At 36.3% G+C, this 21,617-nt stretch overlaps 1 protein-coding gene across 1 annotated transcript in view; it reads right to left on the bottom strand.

Annotated features, from left to right (window-relative positions):
• Positions 1–15,383: 15,383 nt before the first annotated feature.
• The window catches only part of LOC145671207 (ubiquitin carboxyl-terminal hydrolase 48-like), a 727,624-nt gene continuing 721,390 nt past the window's right edge, over positions 15,384–21,617 (bottom strand). The window contains exon 21 of the mRNA XM_081740066.1: positions 15,384–15,998. Coding sequence (XP_081596192.1) covers positions 15,976–15,998 — 23 coding nt within the window. The 3' untranslated portion in view covers positions 15,384–15,975. The remainder of the gene's footprint in view (positions 15,999–21,617) is intronic.

Here is a 21,617-nt window from a genome sequence, read left to right as displayed (position 1 = left end):
TTAAATAACTTTTTCTCTTCGGACTATTTGCTAAACAAGTTTATAGAAATTTTCGCATAATACCCCATTATTTTCAAATGTACCATATTTTTTATATATAAATTCTAATTATGGCATGTTTCTTTCATTCTTTCATTCATCAATGTCTCCTATAGCCTTTGAGCGTAATTGAGAGAAGTTAAATTTGACTATAGGCCTATATACTACATAGGCTTTGGCAGAAATATTCGATGGGAGGGGATATGTAATAACTGTAATAAAAATATCTTCCTATTGTGTTTCGTAGAGCGCATGTTCACTTTTCTTCCCGATACTCCCCCTCTCCACATAAATATGAAGAGTACGTGAGACGAACGATAAAAATCATATTTTCACATTTCTGAGACTTTTTTTTTTAACTGTTTTAAATTGAAAATTGATTTTCATCGTTCTTTTGGCCTACAGGGTTTGTCCGGAAAGTAATAGGACTGAGTCGATTTTAAAATATATATATATATATATATATATATATATATATATATATATATATATATATATATATATATATATATATATATATATATATATATTGAGCCAATCGTTACAATTCTTTAAAAACTTTCAAAATAGGCTCCTTCTGCGTCGATGCAGCGCGATTTCCAAGCATTGAAGGCGTCACTGAAGTCATTCTCCGGAATAGCCTTGAGAGCCGCGGTGCAAGCTGCTTGGATCCCCTCTGTCGTCTCAAAATTCTTGCATTTCATCGTGCGTTTCAGGTGAGGAAACAAAAAGAAGTCCGGGGGGCCACATCTGGGCTGTAGGGCGGCTGCGGAAGCGTTGGGATGCCGGCCTTGGTCACGTAGCTGTTCACAAGAAAGGCGGTGTGAGCCGGGGCGTTGTCGTGGTGCAGCTTCCAGTCGGCTCCGATGTCTGGTCGGACCCGATTGACCCTTCGTTTGAGTCTCTTGAGCACTTCCACGTAAAACTTGGCGTTGACGGTTTGTCCAGGAGGAACAAATTCATGGTGGACGATGCCTTTGATGTCAAAAAAGACAATGAGCATCGTTTTCACTTTGGATTTGCTCATTCTTCCGTTTTGTGCCACTCGGAAGATTGCCTCTTTGTCTCGAGATCATACTCAAAGATCCATGATTCGTCACCTGTGATTACGTTATTCAAAAATTGGGGGTCACTTTCACACATGTTCAAATTTTCTTGGCACAATTCCACTCGCCGCAATTTCTGGTATTCAGTGAGCACTTTTGGGACAATCTTCGCGCACACCTTGCGCATGTTCAAATGCTCCGTCACAATTTCATGAACCACAGTTTTTGGTAAATTTAGCATCTGGGCAATTAAACGAATACTTAGTCGACGGTCTGAGTTCAAAACTTCGCGCACACGAGTCACATTGTCGGTGTTTGTCGAAGTCGAAGGTCTTCCAGCACGGTCTTCATCGGCGACCTCTTCCCGGCCCTCCGAAAAGGCCTTGTGCCACCGAAACACACCACTTCTTGCTAAAGCATCATCTGGATAAGCCTGCTTGATCATATCAAACGTCTCTTTCGCAGATTTATCGAGTTTAACACAGAATTTAATCGCGTACCTCTGCTCTAACGAACGCTGCATTTTCGGCTTGCACCACTCACAGAAACACGTCGCGCGAAAAAGCCTATCCTGACTCTCCGTGTGCTCGGAGACAACTGACCAGCAGCTCGGTCGTTACCTAGGAACGCCCTCTACCGGATCCAGTCGATGCGCGCGCGCTCCGAAGTACAGTCATGGCGGAATAAAATCAGTCCTATTACTTCCCGGACAAACCCTGTACTCTTCATACGTTTTCTCCTCTCCCTGATATTCAGGTTCCAAATACCAAATCCCGATATTCCCTCTCCCCGTTATTTGTTTATTTAAAGTTCAATCCAAGTCGCCCGATCCCCCCCCCTTGGATCCACGCTTGCCTGGATGGCCTAACCAGGATGTACGGACTCGGGATTTGAACTCGGAATCTTGCGATTAGTAAGTACAGCACAAACTATGTACCCGATACTATTTTAATATTGTCTTTTCTTCTTAATTAAGATTGAAGGAAATTTTGATAGAACTACTAGTAAGAGTTATGCCTAGTACGTAGGATAATAAAGCATTTGACCAAAGAACGTAACTTTAAATTAAAATTGAACATCTCTTTCGAAATAATAATAATAATAATAATAATAATAATAATAGGCCTAATAATAATTAAACTGACTTATTCAGCATATATTTGAAAACTTGGTCCTAACGGCGTGAACCCTCTGCTTCGTGGGGTCCCTGGTTCAATTCCAGCCCGAGCAAAGTAGGCTTTGTTGTGAGCACCGTGTGCGTTGGTTTTCTCAGATCCTACCGTTTTCTCCAACTTCCTTTACTCCAGCATTGTGATCCGTCTCATGCTTGTGTCCTTTAGCCTCGGTGCATAATCATAAGTCGTTAGGCTAAAAAATAAAATAACGGCGTCAATAGAAATTCGATAATTAATCAATATAACTTCTTGTTTTTGCTTCGTTTTCACATTGAGATAATTTAGTCAGTACTTTTAGGTTGTGATTTGTTTTTAAAGAAAAGTTCAGTGAATTTATTGTAAAACAGACATTTTATATTGTTAAGTCTTAGTTTATGCTTCTTTTTCAGTTGAACTAGTTTCAACTATGCTTAGTTTACCATATTTTTAAAAGCAACACAATTTTATGAGACACTCTGCAACCATGTCTATCGGAGATATTTCATAATAGCTTGCAGCGAAACCACCCATCCCCTTTCTGGTATTTGCCAAGAATGCAGCAGGTGTCCCTTCTGTTTCGGTTGATGATCATCAGATTAAGAAGAAAGATAACCACTTTAGGAAATGACTCTGGTTTAGAGACTTGAGGAAATAGACACTTGGGCAAATGACCCTATTTCAATTTTGTTAGCTATTGCTTGAATGTTGAATTATGGTAGTTGAAATTACGTTTTTTTTTTTCGCATACAGTTTTAAGTAAGAATGAAATGATAATTATTTCCAGTTTAGTCATTTTAGCTGCTATAACAGAGTGCCCAAATTCCTTTTTCTGCATGGCTACCAGCAGCTATTAGCTGCACCAATTCCAGTATCTGCATCGGTTCACTCTTCCACACTCGTAACTGTTGGTGTTTATTTATTAATTCGTTTTAGAGATGTTTTATCAAATGTGTATGGAGGAGATGTATTATTACTATTGTCGGGCTTAACTATATTTATAGCCGGTATTGGAGCTAATTATGAAGATCATTGCATTGTCTACTTTGAGTCAATTGGTCTTCATGCCATCACCATGATCCATGCTTTATTTAAAGCGTTCCTTTTTCGTGAGCAGGACTAATTATTCATGGTGTAGGAAATACTCAAGATACCCGTAGAATAGGTGCACTTGTAGGATAAATACCTCTTACTTTGTCATGCTTGAATGTAGCTAACTTGGCATTATGTGGCATACCATTTTTAGCTGGGTTTTACTCTAAGGACTTAATTTTAGAAATTTTTTCTTTAGCTTTGATTAATGTAGTTTTTTCCTCTTATTTTTTCTACGCAATTAACTGTATGTTATTCTGTACGTTTACGATTTTATTTGACAGGCAGGGGCTTTGGAGGGGCTATTAGAGACAAGGAGGGGTGAACTATATTTAAGGGTATGTTAGGATTAGTACGATGGCAATTTTAGGGGTGCAAGATTAAGTTGATTAATCTTTCCTACTGTTAATTGTGTTGTGTTACCTTTATATTTGAAAATAGGTGCTTTACTCTTCAGTGTAGTGGACCTGTGAGTTGGGGCGTTATTAGCTAATTATTCTATTGATCAGTCTTTAGTATGTATAAAGTTTTATTTTAGTTCTACAATAATGGGAAGCATGTGGTATTTACCTTACCTTTCAACAAATTATATTATTGAAATTATTTCTCTACAAGTTGGAGAAGTACATAATAATAATGTTGATCAAGCCTGAAGCGAATATGTAGGGGACCAAGATATATATATACTCGTATATACTGTATGAGTTTTAAGGGTGGCTCAATATTAGTTCAACAATCATAAGACAACTTATTTAAGATATATTTATTGATTTTTTAAAATTTTTACTATTTTTCTTTATTTTTTTATGTTTGTATAGTCAGATAGCTTATAGTAAAAGCATATTATTGAAGATACTAAGAAGAAATAAATTCTCTGGATATTTAGCACTCCCTGAGAAAAAGTAAAAGCCTACCAATGTCAAGCAGGATAATTAACTAAACCACAGGTACAACAGTTTCTTTCACGCACAACATTATATCGTTTCGCATTTATAAAGTTTTCTGTTTTTTAAGAAACATGGTTTTCGTTTTATGCTGACAAGGAATGTACTTCACTCCTTTTCCATAATCATTACCAAAATGAGATGTTACACGATTGTTAAACGAACACACTAATTACAAGATATTCCTTTGTTGAACTTCTTTTGTAATAGTCTCCCTATTTTATACAATAAACTAATATTAAACAGCATGTAGAACCACGTTATAGCATAAAATTACATAAAGGTAATAGCATTTAGAAAACTGAAGATACCAATATTTTACATCATGACGTTTCTCGCTACTTCACTTGATACAAGAGAAGTGATGAGAAGTTTAGTAGTGGGGATTACCCAGTTTCCAGTTTAATTTTGTAAAAAGAAACTGTTCCAAAATTGATCTATGCAGAGAGCAATATTCAAGTTTGCCAAAGAATCGAGACTCACAGCACTGACTGTACAATTGAAAATGTATATGATGAAAGTAGTAGTGGCCCCGTTATGGCTCGCCGAGTCAGCAAAAATTTTTGTGACGTCATAGGTCAAAGGTCAATGACCTTGGCCCGGGGTCAATGACCTAGGGGTACCTAGGACCACCCCCTCTAAATTTTGGGCAGGGGTACCTTGGCCCACCCCTTAAATTTTGGCAGGGGTGCCTAGGACCACCCTGCTTAAATTTTGGAAATTGCCAAATTTAAAAATTTGGTATGGTAGCCTAGGACCATAGTATGTACCTCTATCAGTATTGGGGGTCTATGTCGTTCCCTTTCATGGGTAAAAAATTACCAAAAATTCAAATTTCGGGGTTTTTTGACCTAATTTATCCCCTTGGATGAGGTGTTATTACCCTATATGGTTATATGGGCGTATACAGGGGTTCATTACCTTTCATAAGACATGGGTACATTAATGCACCCCTTGAAAAATTTGGGAGGGGTACCTTGGCCCACCCCTTAAATTTTGGAAATTGCCCAATTTAAACATTGGGTATTTTAGTACTGGACCCTAATATGTATCATGATAAATTTGGGTGGTCCACCTCGTTCCCTTCTAGGGGTACAAAATTGCCAAAATATAAACGTAAGCAATACGTAGTACCACGTGTTTGGTTTTTGGTCGATTTTATCCCCTTTGATGACGTGTTATTATCCTATATAGTTATATGGTCATGTATAGGGGTCCATTACCTTTCATAAGATATGGGTATATTTGTGCACTCCTTTAAAAATTTGGGAGGGGTACTTTGGCCCACCCCTTAAATTTTGGAAATTGGTCATTTTATATATTTGGTATTATAGTACTGGACCCTAACATGTATTATAATAAATTTGGGTGGTCCACTTCGTTCCCTTTTAGGGGTACAAATTGCCAAAATATAAACGTAAGCAATACGTTGTACCACGTGTTTGGTTTCGACCCAAGTTATCCCCTTGGATGAGGTCCTATTACCTTATATGGTTATATGGTCATGTATAGGGGTCCATTCCCTTTCATAACATATGGGTATATTGGTGCACCCCTTTAAAAATTTGGGAGGGGTACATTGGCCCAACCCTTAAATTTTAGAAATTGACCATTTTACATATTTGGTATAATAGTATAGGACCCTAATATATATATATATTACTATAAATTTGGGTGGTCCACCTCGTTCCCTTTCATGGGTACGAAATTGCCAAATTGTTAGTACAACCACGTGTTTCGTTTTTGACCTAATTTATTCCCTTGGATGAGGTCCTATTACCTTATATGGTTATATGGTCATGTATAGGGGTCTATTACCTATCATAAGACATAGGTACATTTGTGCACCCCTTTAAATTTTTGGGAGGGGTACCTTGGCCCACCCCTTTAATTTTGGAAATTACTCATTTAATATATTTGGTATTTTAGTATAGGACCCTAATAGAGATTACTATAAATTTGGTTGGTCCACCTCGTTCCCTTGTAGGGGTACAAAATTGCCAAAATATAAACGTAAGCAATACGTTATACCACGTGTTTGGTTTTTGGTTGATTTTATTCTCTTTGATGAGGTGTTATTACCTTATATGTTCACATGAGCGTATACAGGAGTCTATTACCTTTCATAAGACATGGGTATATTGATACACCCCTTTAAATTTTTGGGAGGGGTACCTTGGCCCACCCCTTTAATTTTGGAAATTACCCATTTAATATATTTGGTATTATAGTATAGGACCCTAATAGAGATTACTATAAATTTGGTTGGTCCACCTCGTTCCCTTCTAGGGGTACAAAATTGCCAAAATATAAACGTAAGCAATACGTTATACCACGTGTTTGGTTTTTGGTTGATTTTATTCTCTTTGATGAGGTGTTATTACCTTATATGTTCACATGAGCGTATACAGGAGTCTATTACCTTTCATAAGACATGGGTATATTGATGCACCCCTTTAAATTTTTGGGAGGGGTACCTTGGCCCAACCCTTTAATTTTGGAAATTGCTTAATTTCATCATGTGGTGTCATAGTACTGGATCCTAATATGTATCATGATAAATTTGGATGGTCCACCTCGTTCCCTTTTAGGGGTACAAAATTGTCAAAATATAAACGTAAGCAATACGTTATACCACGTGTTTGATTTTTGACCTAATTTATCTCCTTGATGAGGTCCTATTACATCATATAGTTATATGGTCATGTATAGGGGTCCATTCCCTATCATAAGACATAGGTACATTTGTGCACCCCCGGGAGGGGTACAATGGCCCACCTCTTTAATTTGGAAATTGCTCAATTAAACATTTGGTATTACAGTATAGGACCCTAATATGGATCACTATAAATTTGGGTGGTCCACCTCGTTCCCTTTTAGGTGTACAAAATTGACAAAATATAAACGTAAGCATTACGTTGTACCACGTGTTTGGTTTTGACCTAATTTATTTCTTTGGATGAGGTCCTATTACCTTATATGGTTATATGGTAATGTATAGGTGTTCATTCCCTATCATAAGACATAGGTACATTGATGCACCCCGGGAGGTGATTCGGTATCATAGTACAGGCCTCAACATGTATCATGATAAATTTGGGTGGTCCATCTTGTTCCCTTTCATGGGTAAAAATTGCTAAAATATAAACATAAGCAATATGTTGTACCATGTGTTTGGTTTTTGGCCCAATTTCTTCCCTTTGATGAGGTTCTATTACCTTATATGGTTATATGGTCATGTATATAGGTTCATTTCCTATCATAAGATATGGGTACGTTGATGCATCCTTTAAAAATTTGGGAGGGGTATCTTGGCACATCCACTCGGTTTTAGAAATTGTTTAATATAAGCATTTGGTATCATAGTACAGGTCTTCAATATGTACCACTATAAATTTGGATGGTCCACATCGTTCCCTTTTCATAGGTAAAGAACTACCAAAAATCAAATTTCGGAGGTTATTGACCCCTATTTAGCACGTTATATGGTTTATTACCTTTATATGTTTATGTTCCCTTTTAAATTTGGGAATTATCGAATAACAAAATTCGGTAAACGTTTTCTAGGACCCGTTGGTATTCCTCTTATGGCCAAATATTCAAAATTTAAAGGTTATTGACCGGCTTTATTATTGAATAAGTACAGGATTTATTACTTTTTTCATAAGACACAGGTGTATTTGTGTACCAATCTTAAATTTTGGGAGGGGGTACATTTCTTATTGTCATATCAATAATTGGTAAATGTTCTTTGGGTAAATCATTGTGATCACGTGATCAGTTATTGACCTATGATGGGATTAGGAGTCCAGGACATTGGTACATTGAAACTTTGTAGGATAATTTGAGAATGCGTCATTGGTATTGATTATTACAGCCAAATATAAACGTAAGCAAGACGTTGTACCACGTGATTGACCTTGATGAGGTAGTGTACAGGGATACATAGCTAACCTTATTGAAACTTATGACTCATAGTCTTAAGGGAATACATGCTACAACACTGGCAAAGTTATTGTTGATGCAATTTGATTGGCTGATCACTATCTTTCGTGCAATCTGATTGGTTGATCACTATCTTTCGTGCAATCTGATTGGTTGATGAGTTTTAAATCTTTGCTGTATTCAGTTTTTAAGTTTTGTTTTACATTTAAAAATCTTGTTTTTGTTCAACATTTTGCACTCAATGATAAATATGATCAAAACCGTTTATTTGTTAATCGAATAGTTAAAAACCGGATAAAGTTTGACGGTTAACCGTGAAACGTAAAAATTTTTTAGTTTGAAATTTTTTTTGCTTGAAACATTTTGTTTGAAAATTCTTGCTTTCAAATTTTTTGTTTGAATTTTTTGTTTGAGAATTTTGTTTGAAATTTTTTTTGACAACTTTTGTTTCAAAATTTTTTGTTTAAAATTTTTTTGTTTGAAATTTTTTTTCGTTTCAAAATTTTGTTTAAAATTTTTGTTTGAAATTTTTTCGTTTCCAAATTTTTTGTTTGAAAAAATTTTTGTTTGAAATTTTTTTCGCTTCAAAATTTTGTTTGAATTTTTTCGTTTGAAATTTTTTGTTTAAAAATTTTTTCGTTTGAAATTTTTTCGTTTCAAAATTTTGTTTAAAATTTTTGTTTGAAATTTTTCGTTTCAAAATTTTGTTTGGAAAATTTTGTTTGAATTTTTTTCGTTTCAAAATTTTGTTTCAAAGATTTTTGTTTGAAATTTTTGTTTCAAAGTTTGAGTTGACATTTTTAAAAGTTTGTGCACCTATTAGTAAAGAACCGGAACTGTTTAGAACTAAAACCTCTGGCAACATTGTGGTACACATCAGAACCTGGGGTTGTACTTGAAATGAAAAAACACAATTCATTGAAATGGATCATTTTATTACACTCCACATACATCCATACCAGATAGTGGTTCTGGATATTGTCGATACAATGTATTTTGAACTTCTTGCACTAGTTTGTCTTTAGCATATAATTTTAATTTCAGTTGAAGTCTTTTAAGGTCTAATGCAATATCAATTGGTGGAAACTCAATGTCCATTTGATCACAAATAAACTGTTTATCAATACAGGTATGCACCCACGAACGATGTTGACAACCATCACAATATCTAGATACATGTTGTACAATATGCATAACACATTTTTCAAAATAGTACTTTTTCAGGAATATACTAGTTTTGTTGCACACTTCCACTGCATGTTTCACACACTGAAATATGCTGATAAATTTGTTCCATTCCGTTTGTGTTAGATACACCATGTTGCGAGGGACATGGAATGTACTCTTTTTACGTAACAGCACCATCTTCTCTTCGAGGACTGTACGTAGCACCACTTCATGATTTGAGCCTAATGATTTGACTATGGTCACATTTAGCTCATCGTTCATTTGGTCGATTCGTGCCATTCTTCACAGGTCAGTTGTACACCAAATTGTTCTGCTTTTGCCAATCGAATCACAGGTTCAAATGTTCTAGCACTGATACCAATCATCACATGTTTTGTTTATTGGATAATAGCTTGCGAAGATGAACTCTTTATCGTTAGAAGTACACATCTTTCCTCCTGAAAAGCACTTGCTCAAATGATTTCGTGGAATGACACTGTATTTGCTGGTTTATAGTTATTGCTGACGTCATTGGTAAGGAATGTGCTGATTCATGATTTCATCACAGTTGCTGACGTCATGCCGACCAACCACATTCATACAACTACAGCTGACGTCATTGGAAAGAAATGTGCTGATTCATGATTTTGCTGACGAATCTGGCTGTGTACTAAATTCAAATTGATGACTTCGACCCAAGAATCCTTTGTAACATAAAGATACAGATCCAGTATTTAAGAAACGCAGCAGTTCTTCTTGTTTTGATGCTTCCATGGGTAAATATCTTGCTGGTAAAATTATATTCTTATCATTTTCAAGCTTCACTACGATTCTTAATCCAAACTTTGTAGGGATCATTTGGCTAGCTAAGATTCTATAAGGTACATTCTGTTGTAAATCAGTAATCTTGGTAAATGATTTCATCACATCACGTGTGTTTAGAAACTGCAGACAAGTAGCCATGATGACGTTATCATGAATACTAACTAACTCGAACGATACTTATATATGATGCAAAACTGATGACGTTGCATTATCATGTTCTGACGTGCACCACAATGTTGCCAGAGGTTTTTGTTCCAATCAGTTCCGGCTAGTGCATACCTGTATTGATAAACAGTTTATTTGTGATCAAATGGACATTGAGTTTCCACCAATTGATATTGCATTAGACCTTAAAAGACTTCAACTGAAATTAAAATTATATGCTAAAGACAAACTAGTGCAAGAAGTTCAAAATACATTGTATCGACAATATCCAGAACCACTATCTGGTATGGATGTATGTGGAGTGTAATAAAATGATCCATTTCAATGAATTGTGTTTTTTCATTTCAAGTACAACCCCAGGTTCTGATGTGTACCACAATGTTGCCAGAGGTTTTAGTTCTAAACAGTTCCGGTTCTTTACTAATAGGTGCACAAACTTTTAAAAATGTCAACTCAAACTTTGAAACAAAAATTTCAAACAAAAATCTTTGAAACAAAATTTTGAAACGAAAAAAAAAATTCAAACGAAAAAAATTCAAACAAAATTTTCCAAACAAAATTTTGAAACGAAAAATTTCAAACAAAAATTTTAAACAAAATTTTGAAACGAAAAAATTTCAAACGAAAAAATTTTTAAACAAAAAATTTCAAACGAAAAAATTCAAACAAAATTTTGAAGCGAAAAAAATTTCAAACAAAAATTTTTTCAAACAAAAAATTTGGAAACGAAAAAATTTCAAACAAAAATTTTAAACAAAATTTTGAAACGAAAAAAAATTTCAAACAAAAAAATTTTAAACAAAAAATTTTGAAACAAAAGTTGTCAAAAAAAATTTCAAACAAAATTCTCAAACAAAAAATTCAAACAAAAAATTTGAAAGCAAGAATTTTCAAACAAAATGTTTCAAGCAAAAAAAATTTCAAACTAAAAAATTTTTACGTTTCACGGTTAACCGTCAAACTTTATCCGGTTTTTAACTATTCGATTAACAAATAAACGGTTTTGATCATATTTATCATTGAGTGCAAAATGTTGAACAAAAACAAGATTTTTAAATGTAAAACAAAACTTAAAAACTGAATACAGCAAAGATTTAAAACTCATCAACCAATCAGATTGCACGAAAGATAGTGATCAACCAATCAGATTGCACGAAAGATAGTGATCAGCCAATCAAATTGCATCAACAATAACTTTGCCAGTGTTGTAGCATGTATTCCCTTAAGACTATGAGTCATAAGTTTCAATAAGGTTAGCTATGTATCCCTGTACACTACCTCATCAAGGTCAATCACGTGGTACAACGTCTTGCTTACGTTTATATTTGGCTGTAATAATCAATACCAATGACGCATTCTCAAATTATCCTACAAAGTTTCAATGTACCAATGTCCTGGACTCCTAATCCCATCATAGGTCAATAACTGATCACGTGATCACAATGATTTACCCAAAGAACATTTACCAATTATTGATATGACAATAAGAAATGTACCCCCTCCCAAAATTTAAGATTGGTACACAAATACACCTGTGTCTTATGAAAAAAGTAATAAATCCTGTACTTATTCAATAATAAAGCCGGTCAATAACCTTTAAATTTTGAATATTTGGCCATAAGAGGAATACCAACGGGTCCTAGAAAACGTTTACCGAATTTTGTTATTCGATAATTCCCAAATTTAAAAGGGAACATAAACATATAAAGGTAATAAACCATATAACGTGCTAAATAGGGGTCAATAACCTCCGAAATTTGATTTTTGGTAGTTCTTTACCTATGAAAAGGGAACGATGTGGACCATCCAAATTTATAGTGGTACATATTGAAGACCTGTACTATGATACCAAATGCTTATATTAAACAATTTCTAAAACCGAGTGGATGTGCCAAGATACCCCTCCCAAATTTTTAAAGGATGCATCAACGTACCCATATCTTATGATAGGAAATGAACCTATATACATGACCATATAACCATATAAGGTAATAGAACCTCATCAAAGGGAAGAAATTGGGCCAAAAACCAAACACATGGTACAACATATTGCTTATGTTTATATTTTAGCAATTTTTACCCATGAAAGGGAACAAGATGGACCACCCAAATTTATCATGATACATGTTGAGGCCTGTACTATGATACCGAATCACCTCCCGGGGTGCATCAATGTACCTATGTCTTATGATAGGGAATGAACACCTATACATTACCATATAACCATATAAGGTAATAGGACCTCATCCAAAGAAATAAATTAGGTCAAAACCAAACACGTGGTACAACGTAATGCTTACGTTTATATTTTGTCAATTTTGTACACCTAAAAGGGAACGAGGTGGACCACCCAAATTTATAGTGATCCATATTAGGGTCCTATACTGTAATACCAAATGTTTAATTGAGCAATTTCCAAATTAAAGAGGTGGGCCATTGTACCCCTCCCGGGGGTGCACAAATGTACCTATGTCTTATGATAGGGAATGGACCCCTATACATGACCATATAACTATATGATGTAATAGGACCTCATCAAGGAGATAAATTAGGTCAAAAATCAAACACGTGGTATAACGTATTGCTTACGTTTATATTTTGACAATTTTGTACCCCTAAAAGGGAACGAGGTGGACCATCCAAATTTATCATGATACATATTAGGATCCAGTACTATGACACCACATGATGAAATTAAGCAATTTCCAAAATTAAAGGGTTGGGCCAAGGTACCCCTCCCAAAAATTTAAAGGGGTGCATCAATATACCCATGTCTTATGAAAGGTAATAGACTCCTGTATACGCTCATGTGAACATATAAGGTAATAACACCTCATCAAAGAGAATAAAATCAACCAAAAACCAAACACGTGGTATAACGTATTGCTTACGTTTATATTTTGGCAATTTTGTACCCCTAGAAGGGAACGAGGTGGACCAACCAAATTTATAGTAATCTCTATTAGGGTCCTATACTATAATACCAAATATATTAAATGGGTAATTTCCAAAATTAAAGGGGTGGGCCAAGGTACCCCTCCCAAAAATTTAAAGGGGTGTATCAATATACCCATGTCTTATGAAAGGTAATAGACTCCTGTATACGCTCATGTGAACATATAAGGTAATAACACCTCATCAAAGAGAATAAAATCAACCAAAAACCAAACACGTGGTATAACGTATTGCTTACGTTTATATTTTGGCAATTTTGTACCCCTACAAGGGAACGAGGTGGACCAACCAAATTTATAGTAATCTCTATTAGGGTCCTATACTAAAATACCAAATATATTAAATGAGTAATTTCCAAAATTAAAGGGGTGGGCCAAGGTACCCCTCCCAAAAATTTAAAGGGGTGCACAAATGTACCTATGTCTTATGATAGGTAATAGACCCCTATACATGACCATATAACCATATAAGGTAATAGGACCTCATCCAAGGGAATAAATTAGGTCAAAAACGAAACACGTGGTTGTACTAACAATTTGGCAATTTCGTACCCATGAAAGGGAACGAGGTGGACCACCCAAATTTATAGTAATATATATATATATTAGGGTCCTATACTATTATACCAAATATGTAAAATGGTCAATTTCTAAAATTTAAGGGTTGGGCCAATGTACCCCTCCCAAATTTTTAAAGGGGTGCACCAATATACCCATATGTTATGAAAGGGAATGGACCCCTATACATGACCATATAACCATATAAGGTAATAGGACCTCATCCAAGGGGATAACTTGGGTCGAAACCAAACACGTGGTACAACGTATTGCTTACGTTTATATTTTGGCAATTTGTACCCCTAAAAGGGAACGAAGTGGACCACCCAAATTTATTATAATACATGTTAGGGTCCAGTACTATAATACCAAATATATAAAATGACCAATTTCCAAAATTTAAGGGGTGGGCCAAAGTACCCCTCCCAAATTTTTAAAGGAGTGCACAAATATACCCATATCTTATGAAAGGTAATGGACCCCTATACATGACCATATAACTATATAGGATAATAACACGTCATCAAAGGGGATAAAATCGACCAAAAACCAAACACGTGGTACTACGTATTGCTTACGTTTATATTTTGGCAATTTTGTACCCCTAGAAGGGAACGAGGTGGACCACCCAAATTTATCATGATACATATTAGGGTCCAGTACTAAAATACCCAATGTTTAAATTGGGCAATTTCCAAAATTTAAGGGGTGGGCCAAGGTACCCCTCCCAAATTTTTCAAGGGGTGCATTAATGTACCCATGTCTTATGAAAGGTAATGAACCCCTGTATACGCCCATATAACCATATAGGGTAATAACACCTCATCCAAGGGGATAAATTAGGTCAAAAAACCCCGAAATTTGAATTTTTGGTAATTTTTTACCCATGAAAGGGAACGACATAGACCCCCAATACTGATAGAGGTACATACTATGGTCCTAGGCTACCATACCAAATTTTTAGATTTGGCAATTTCCAAAATTTAAGGGGGGTGGTCCTAGGCACCCCTGCCAAAATTTAAGGGGTGGGCCAAGGTACCCCTGCCAAAATTTAGAGGGGGTGGTCCTAGGTACCCCTAGGTCATTGACCCCGGGCCAAGGTCATTGACCTTTGACCTATGACGTCACAAAAATTTTTGCTGACTCGGCGAGCCATAACGGGGCCACTACTACTATGAAATCAAGACAAATTAGAGATATTAGTATTTAGATACGATTATTACTATTAGTCTGGTATTTCTGCTTCATGATTTTACGACTTTTAAAACATATTACAAAACTTTCTACTTTTAGGAATAGAGCCCAGCAGGCAAGATATTCATAAATTGTTAATAGTGTACTAAATCTAAAATGAATGGCAAAAGAATGTAGACATAAGTAAATTCGTGAATATAGGATTAATCGAGAAACAAAAAGTAACTCGAATCAATCCAGGAAGTGATTAATAAATAAATTTGAAATACATGAAAGGTTGGAATACACAAATGAAATCAACACTGAAAAAAGTTTCGAATGTATTTTCGAGTATACTTAATTATACAAATGACTTCCTCCATCCTTCAAAACTGCCCATTAAGAAATAGAACAAATAAATTAGGAGAATGTTCATTTTTGTGAAATATCACTATCAGCTGAACCGAAAATGACATATATAAGCATATATACTAGCAAACTTTTAGACCATTTAAAGCATACGAAGACAAGAATAAATAAATAAATAAAATACTCGACAGTACGAATTGGTCTGCTAAACTCCAATATCAAAATGACATTCATATATCCATCAAAGTTATGCAAGTATTATGTACACTTAGTTATGATTCCACATAGATAAGGCGATGATTCACTGCGTTCTCTTTTCTTGAAAATTCACTTTCAATCAATTTTGTATTCACTATTGTGATGTACTGTATCTGAAACTTTCAGTGTATATTAGTTTCTACAAAATTATCACTGGCACGAAAAACAATAACAATTTCTGGTAAGTCTTGGACCCATATCTCACAAGATAACGAATTTATTTGTGCTAGTATTCTTCTTTGCAGTGTGTAATTCACCATAAGATTAAGTCCATCCATACCGAGGAATTTTAATTCTTCAACAACTCTGTTCCTGAAATAAAAACAAGAAAAAAAATTACAATCGAGTTGCTCAAAAAATAATGAACCGAAGTCCTTTAACAAATAATACACATATGTTACATGCTACAAATTTAAAAGAGTTAATATAGTTTCCTTAATGTTAGTATGTGTTAACTACACGTTAAGCAAAGAAGTTGTTTGTGGATAAATAAACCTCAACGAAAATTCACATTTATACGTATACCGTACACGTCGTATAGAAGTAGTGCAGTAATAGGGCATTATTGGTTGCTATGATCAAAGATCTCAAGCTGAAGCTATTGTCACCAGTCCAGAAAGGTGACCCGCTTACGATTCGTTCAGAAGCGTCAATTAACGCTTTGCTTTGAGCGGAAGGGGATAAATATTCTCTAACAATATGCACTGAGTTTAATGATTTTCATTAGTATATTATTATATATTATTGACTAATATATCAAATTTAGGGGCAACTGCCCTTCTCTGCCCTCTTAATAAAGTCTATGGATTTATGAGTACAACTTTTACCTAAAAATCGAAGTATGAGTATCATTGTTGAGTATTTCCGATTTTCGAAAGATTAATTGTATTGAAATAAATGCACTGAGGTTTCACAACCTATATAGAACTTAAAGTGAAAAATTGTACAGAATCATTAATTTTGACTTATAGTATTCTTTTGTATTAGTTTCAGCTCATTATAAGTAAGGCGGTGGATGCCCGACAGCACAGAACTGATAGGGCAAGCTACGCATGCACTTGGATGGGGAATTTGAGAAGGAAAAGAGCAGTGTTGGGTAAATTTCAATTGAATTAACAATTAAAAATTAATCTGTAAATTTAATTGTTATTTGCAATTAACAATTGAAGTAAGTAATGGTTAATTGTTAATTACAGTTGGCCATTAATAATGGAGAATCAATTGCAATTAATCAATCGATTGAAAGTAATTGCAATTGACTTTAGTCATTCAATTGCAATTGAAATTAATTCACAATTAATTCAATTGCAATTGATTTCCACAACAATTACTTTGGATTGATTGATCATTGCAATTGAATTAACTGGCAATTAATTCAATTGCAATTGATTTCCACAACAATTACCTTCGATTGATTGATCAATTGCAATTGATTTTCACTGATTAATTTTCAACACTGTAGTTCAGAGAGGGGGTGGGGCAATGAAAACTTTAGCCACGACCAATTGACTCGCCACCCATCGTGACCCACCACCTACCATGAACCACTCTCACCCACTGTGACACACAGACCCACCAAAACCCATTGTCATCAACTCTGATCCATGATTCATGCCCTCTTTTCTACTGACTAAAGTTTAAACTTGTAATAAAACAAGTCTATGAAATTATCACTCATCGGAGTTTAATTTCTACGATCAATCGCTCAAGCACCGCTCTATTACAATAAAGGTGGATCTGACCTTTCTAATATAAATAAAATAAAGAGTTTGTTTCTGTCTGTCTGTCTATCTTTGTGCGGCCTGTGGACTAGACGAGTAGACCGAAAGTTTTCAAAATTTGGTCACGGGTAGCTTGGTTTAGGCCCCAGATCAAGACGAAGAGCTTTTTCAAATTTCGAACTAGGGGGGTCTCAGGGGGACGTTTACCGGGACCGGCCTGGGAAGCAGACAAGTTGGCCGAGGGTTATCAAATTTTGGTCACGAATACCTTGGTCCAGGTCCCACACCAAGGTCAAGCGTTTTTGACAAAATTCGAACCAGGGGGTCTCAGGGGGGCGTTTACCGGGACATGTAAAAGTAGTAGAAAATGACCGATATTAGTGTCGATTTCATAATTTTCGCGGTCGCTGAGATCAATGGTGAAACTCCGATCGCATTAACTTCCAAATTCACCCTAGGGGTCTACGGGGAGAAGGGGTGTACCGAAACGTAAAAGTAATCCAAAATGACCGATATTAGTGCCAAATCCAGTTTCCGCGGTCGCTGAGATCAATGTTGACACTACCATTAGCGATGACTTTCCAATTCATCCACCGTTGTATGCGGGCCTTGGGTCACCAGAGGGGGGAATTCCGAAACATGTAAAAATAATCGAAAATGACCGATATTAATGTCAAATTCATAGTTTTCGGGGTTGCTGACCTCAATGGTGAAACTCAAGACCGCGTTTACTTTCACATTTAGCTCCCATCAGCTAAGGAACGGGGGCATTATAAAGGGGATCACGAGACATGTAAAAATAATCCACAATGACTGATATTAGTGTCAAATCCGTAGTTTTCGCGATTGCTGAGATCAATGGTGATACTTTCATTAGCGATGATTTTCAAATTTTGCCACCATTGTATGCGGGCCGGATTTAGCAATTTGGCGCCCCTAGGCCCAATAATTTTTTCCTCCCCCTAGTCTGGTTAAAGTTACTTTCCTAGAAACCCATATTAAAAAATTATCAGGCCAATATGTTAAGTTATGGCTATTTATTTTTATTTCTAGATATTTTTCTCTCGGCCGTGCGCCCCCTGGGAGCTTGCGCCCATAGGCCCGGGCCTACCGGGAAATCCGGCCCTGCGGGCCGGGAGTCACCAGGGATGGGGAATTCCGAGGCATGTAAAACTAATGGAAAATGACCGATATTAGTGTCAAATCCATAGTTTTCGCTGTAGCTGAAATAAATGGTGATACTTCCACAGGCGTTGACTTCCAAATACAGCCCCCATCGGCTGCGGGCCAGAGGCGTTGCTTTTTCAAAATTGGAACCAGAGGATCATAGGGGCTTTTATCGGGATATGTAAAAAATAGAAGAAAATGGCAGATGTTAATGTCACATTCATTTATTTTTTTTTCATTTAAACGAATGTCACATTCATAGTTTTCGCGGTATCGGCTGGGGGCCAGAGGAGATTTTTTTCACAATTCGAACCAAGGGGGTCTCAGGGGACGTTTACCGAGACATGTAAAAGTAGTAGAAAATGGCCAACATTTGTGCCGAATCCATATTTATAGGGGTTGCTCAGATAGTGTTTACGTTCAAATTCAGCCCCATCGGCCTTCCCAATGAAAACACATGTACGTTGTTGGATATATATTCACACAAAATATATCCAATTTTAGAAATGTTTCATATTGTTCTCCCGTTGTTCAATTTGTTTACATTGATATTTTATCTTATCCGTGCGAAGAACGGGCATAACAGCTAGTACGAAATGGTAGTGTTTGTCATGGACCAAATTACAATGATTTCAATTATATAGATAATTATTATAATTATCATTGATAATTATTTCCTTGTTGAATTATAGATAATTTTCAGTGGAAAAAAGAATAAAATTTGGAAGTACCAAATCTAGTTAAAATAAACCAACGTAAAGGAAAAAAGTATAAAATTTTCCATATAATTAAGCGTACCGTACAAACTCAAATTTCCCAAGTAATTAAGCTTACAGTGCAAATTTTATGTCTCTTTTTTTCACAACTTGATTTCCTTGAGCTCTGAACGCTAAACACATGCTTCACCATAGAAAGCAGTGGATATATAATGCAAAGCGCTGTATTTTTTGTTTCTCAATTTGTTTTTAAACTAATATCAATCGTTTTCGATTATTTTTTACAAATCAACCGACTACCAATTTCCCATACATAGAAAGTTCCCCTTCCATAAAAGAGATTTTTTTTAAAAAATGCAAGGGCACGTTCTGTTTATTTTTACCTCCATAAATTGATGTCGAGTTTCGAGTCGAGCCGAGTTTGAGCTCTCTCGTTTAGCTCGTTTTGAAATCATGATCTGATTATACTGGAAAGCGAAAGCCATGAGATATGTAAGCTGTAATGTGGAATACATTTAATGGTGCTCACGACAGGGTTGCATTTTGTCTCGTCTCGATAGTGAAACGACTATAGACTTTTATAACGAGGCAACGTCAAATGCCGTGAGTACCGGCGTCATTAACTTCTTCCGCCACCAACGAATTTCGAGGTAGTTCCTTTGCATCGTTTTGTGCTATTTTGTACGCTTATTCTTACTTTTTGTGCGTCACCGGAAGTGGGTCGAAAATTGGCCTACAAATATGGCGGAACAAGTTATTGCTGTTCCGCCACCAACGAATTTAGAGTCGTTTCCTTCACATCGTTTTGTGCCGTTTTGTGCGTCATGGGAAGTGGGTTAAAATGGCTCTCCAAGGTGGGACGAAAATGACCCGCTGTTCCGCCACCAACAAATTTTGAGGTCGCTTCTTTCGCATCGTTTACTGCCAGTTTCTTGCCGTTTTGAGCGCGTATTTTCATGTTTTGTGCGTCACTGGAAGGTGGGACGAAAATGACACACTGCTCCGCCACTACCGAATTTCGAGGTAGTTCCTTTCGCATCGACTAGTGCCTGTTTTGTGCCATTTCGTGCCCCCATTTCGACGTTTTGTACGTTACCGTAAGTGTCAAAACGTGCCTCCAAAGCGTGAAGAAAATGACCCACTGTTCCGCCACTATCGAATTTCGAGGTCGTTTCTTTCGCATCGTTTAGTGCTTGTTTTGCACGTTTTGTGCGTCACCGGAAGTGGGTCAAAATGGGCCTACGAATATAACGAAACAAGTTAATGCTGTTCCGCCAGGAACGAATTTCGAGGTTGTTTCCTTCACATCGTTTTGTGCGTGTTTTGTGCGCCTATTCCTACGTTTTGTGTATTATCGGAAGCGGATCAAAATGGGCCACCATGGTGGAACAATGGTGGCCCATTTTGATCCGCTACCAACGAATTTCGAGGTGCATTCTTTTGCATAGTTTTGTGCGTGCTTTCTGCCGTTTTATGCGTCACCGGAAATGAATCAAAATGGGCCTACAAATATTTCGGAAGAGGTTAATGCTCTTCCGCCACCAACGAACTCCCGAGGTCGTTCCTTCAAATCGCCTAGTGCCTGGTTTGTGTGGTTTTGTGTGCCTATTTCCACGTTTTGAGCGTCACCGGAAGTGGGTCAAAATGGGCTTCCAAGATGGAACGAAAATGACCAAGAGTTCCGCCACATTCGAATTTCGAAGTCCTTAATTTCACATCCTTTCATGCTTGTTTTGCGGCGTTTTGCGCGCCTATTTCGACGTTTTGTGAGTCACTGGAAGAGGATCAAAATGGGCCTCCAGGGTGGGACGAAAATGACCCATTGTTATGCCACTATCGAATTTCTTTCGCTACGTTTAGTGCCATTTTTGTGTCGTTTTGTGCGCCTATTTCCACGTTTTGTGCACAGAGAAAAATCCGTTCTCCGGTCAGCGGTATATTGTGCAAATATACGGTATCCTCTTGCTTACTATAGAAATCAGTACGGAGCATACGATATCCGTATGCTACATAGGCACTGCCTTTAGATGTTACATCATGCCGTTGCAAGATGTCTGACATCTAACAGTTTTCCGTATATCACATGCATATACTTATGTTATCTTCGTCAGCTAGATGTTATATACGTCCATTTGTATGTGAGATCCTGCCCGCCTACATTGTTTCATACGGAAAGTACGTATAGATGGAACACTTATACAGAAAGTATTATAAAGCATGCGTTTTCAGTTATACGTCTGTTGTACGTTAAGTCCAAAAACTACAGGAATTACGCATGTAACCTATCTTTTTAAGTACGCCACCTACAATTTTTTTTCTCAGTGTGT

The sequence above is a fragment of the Thermobia domestica genome, chromosome 15 (assembly GCF_964235325.1).
Source record: "Thermobia domestica chromosome 15, izTheDome1.hap1.1, whole genome shotgun sequence".
NCBI classification, from domain to species: Eukaryota; Metazoa; Arthropoda; class Insecta; order Zygentoma; family Lepismatidae; genus Thermobia; species Thermobia domestica.
This window is presented reverse-complemented; position numbering and strand designations above follow the sequence as displayed.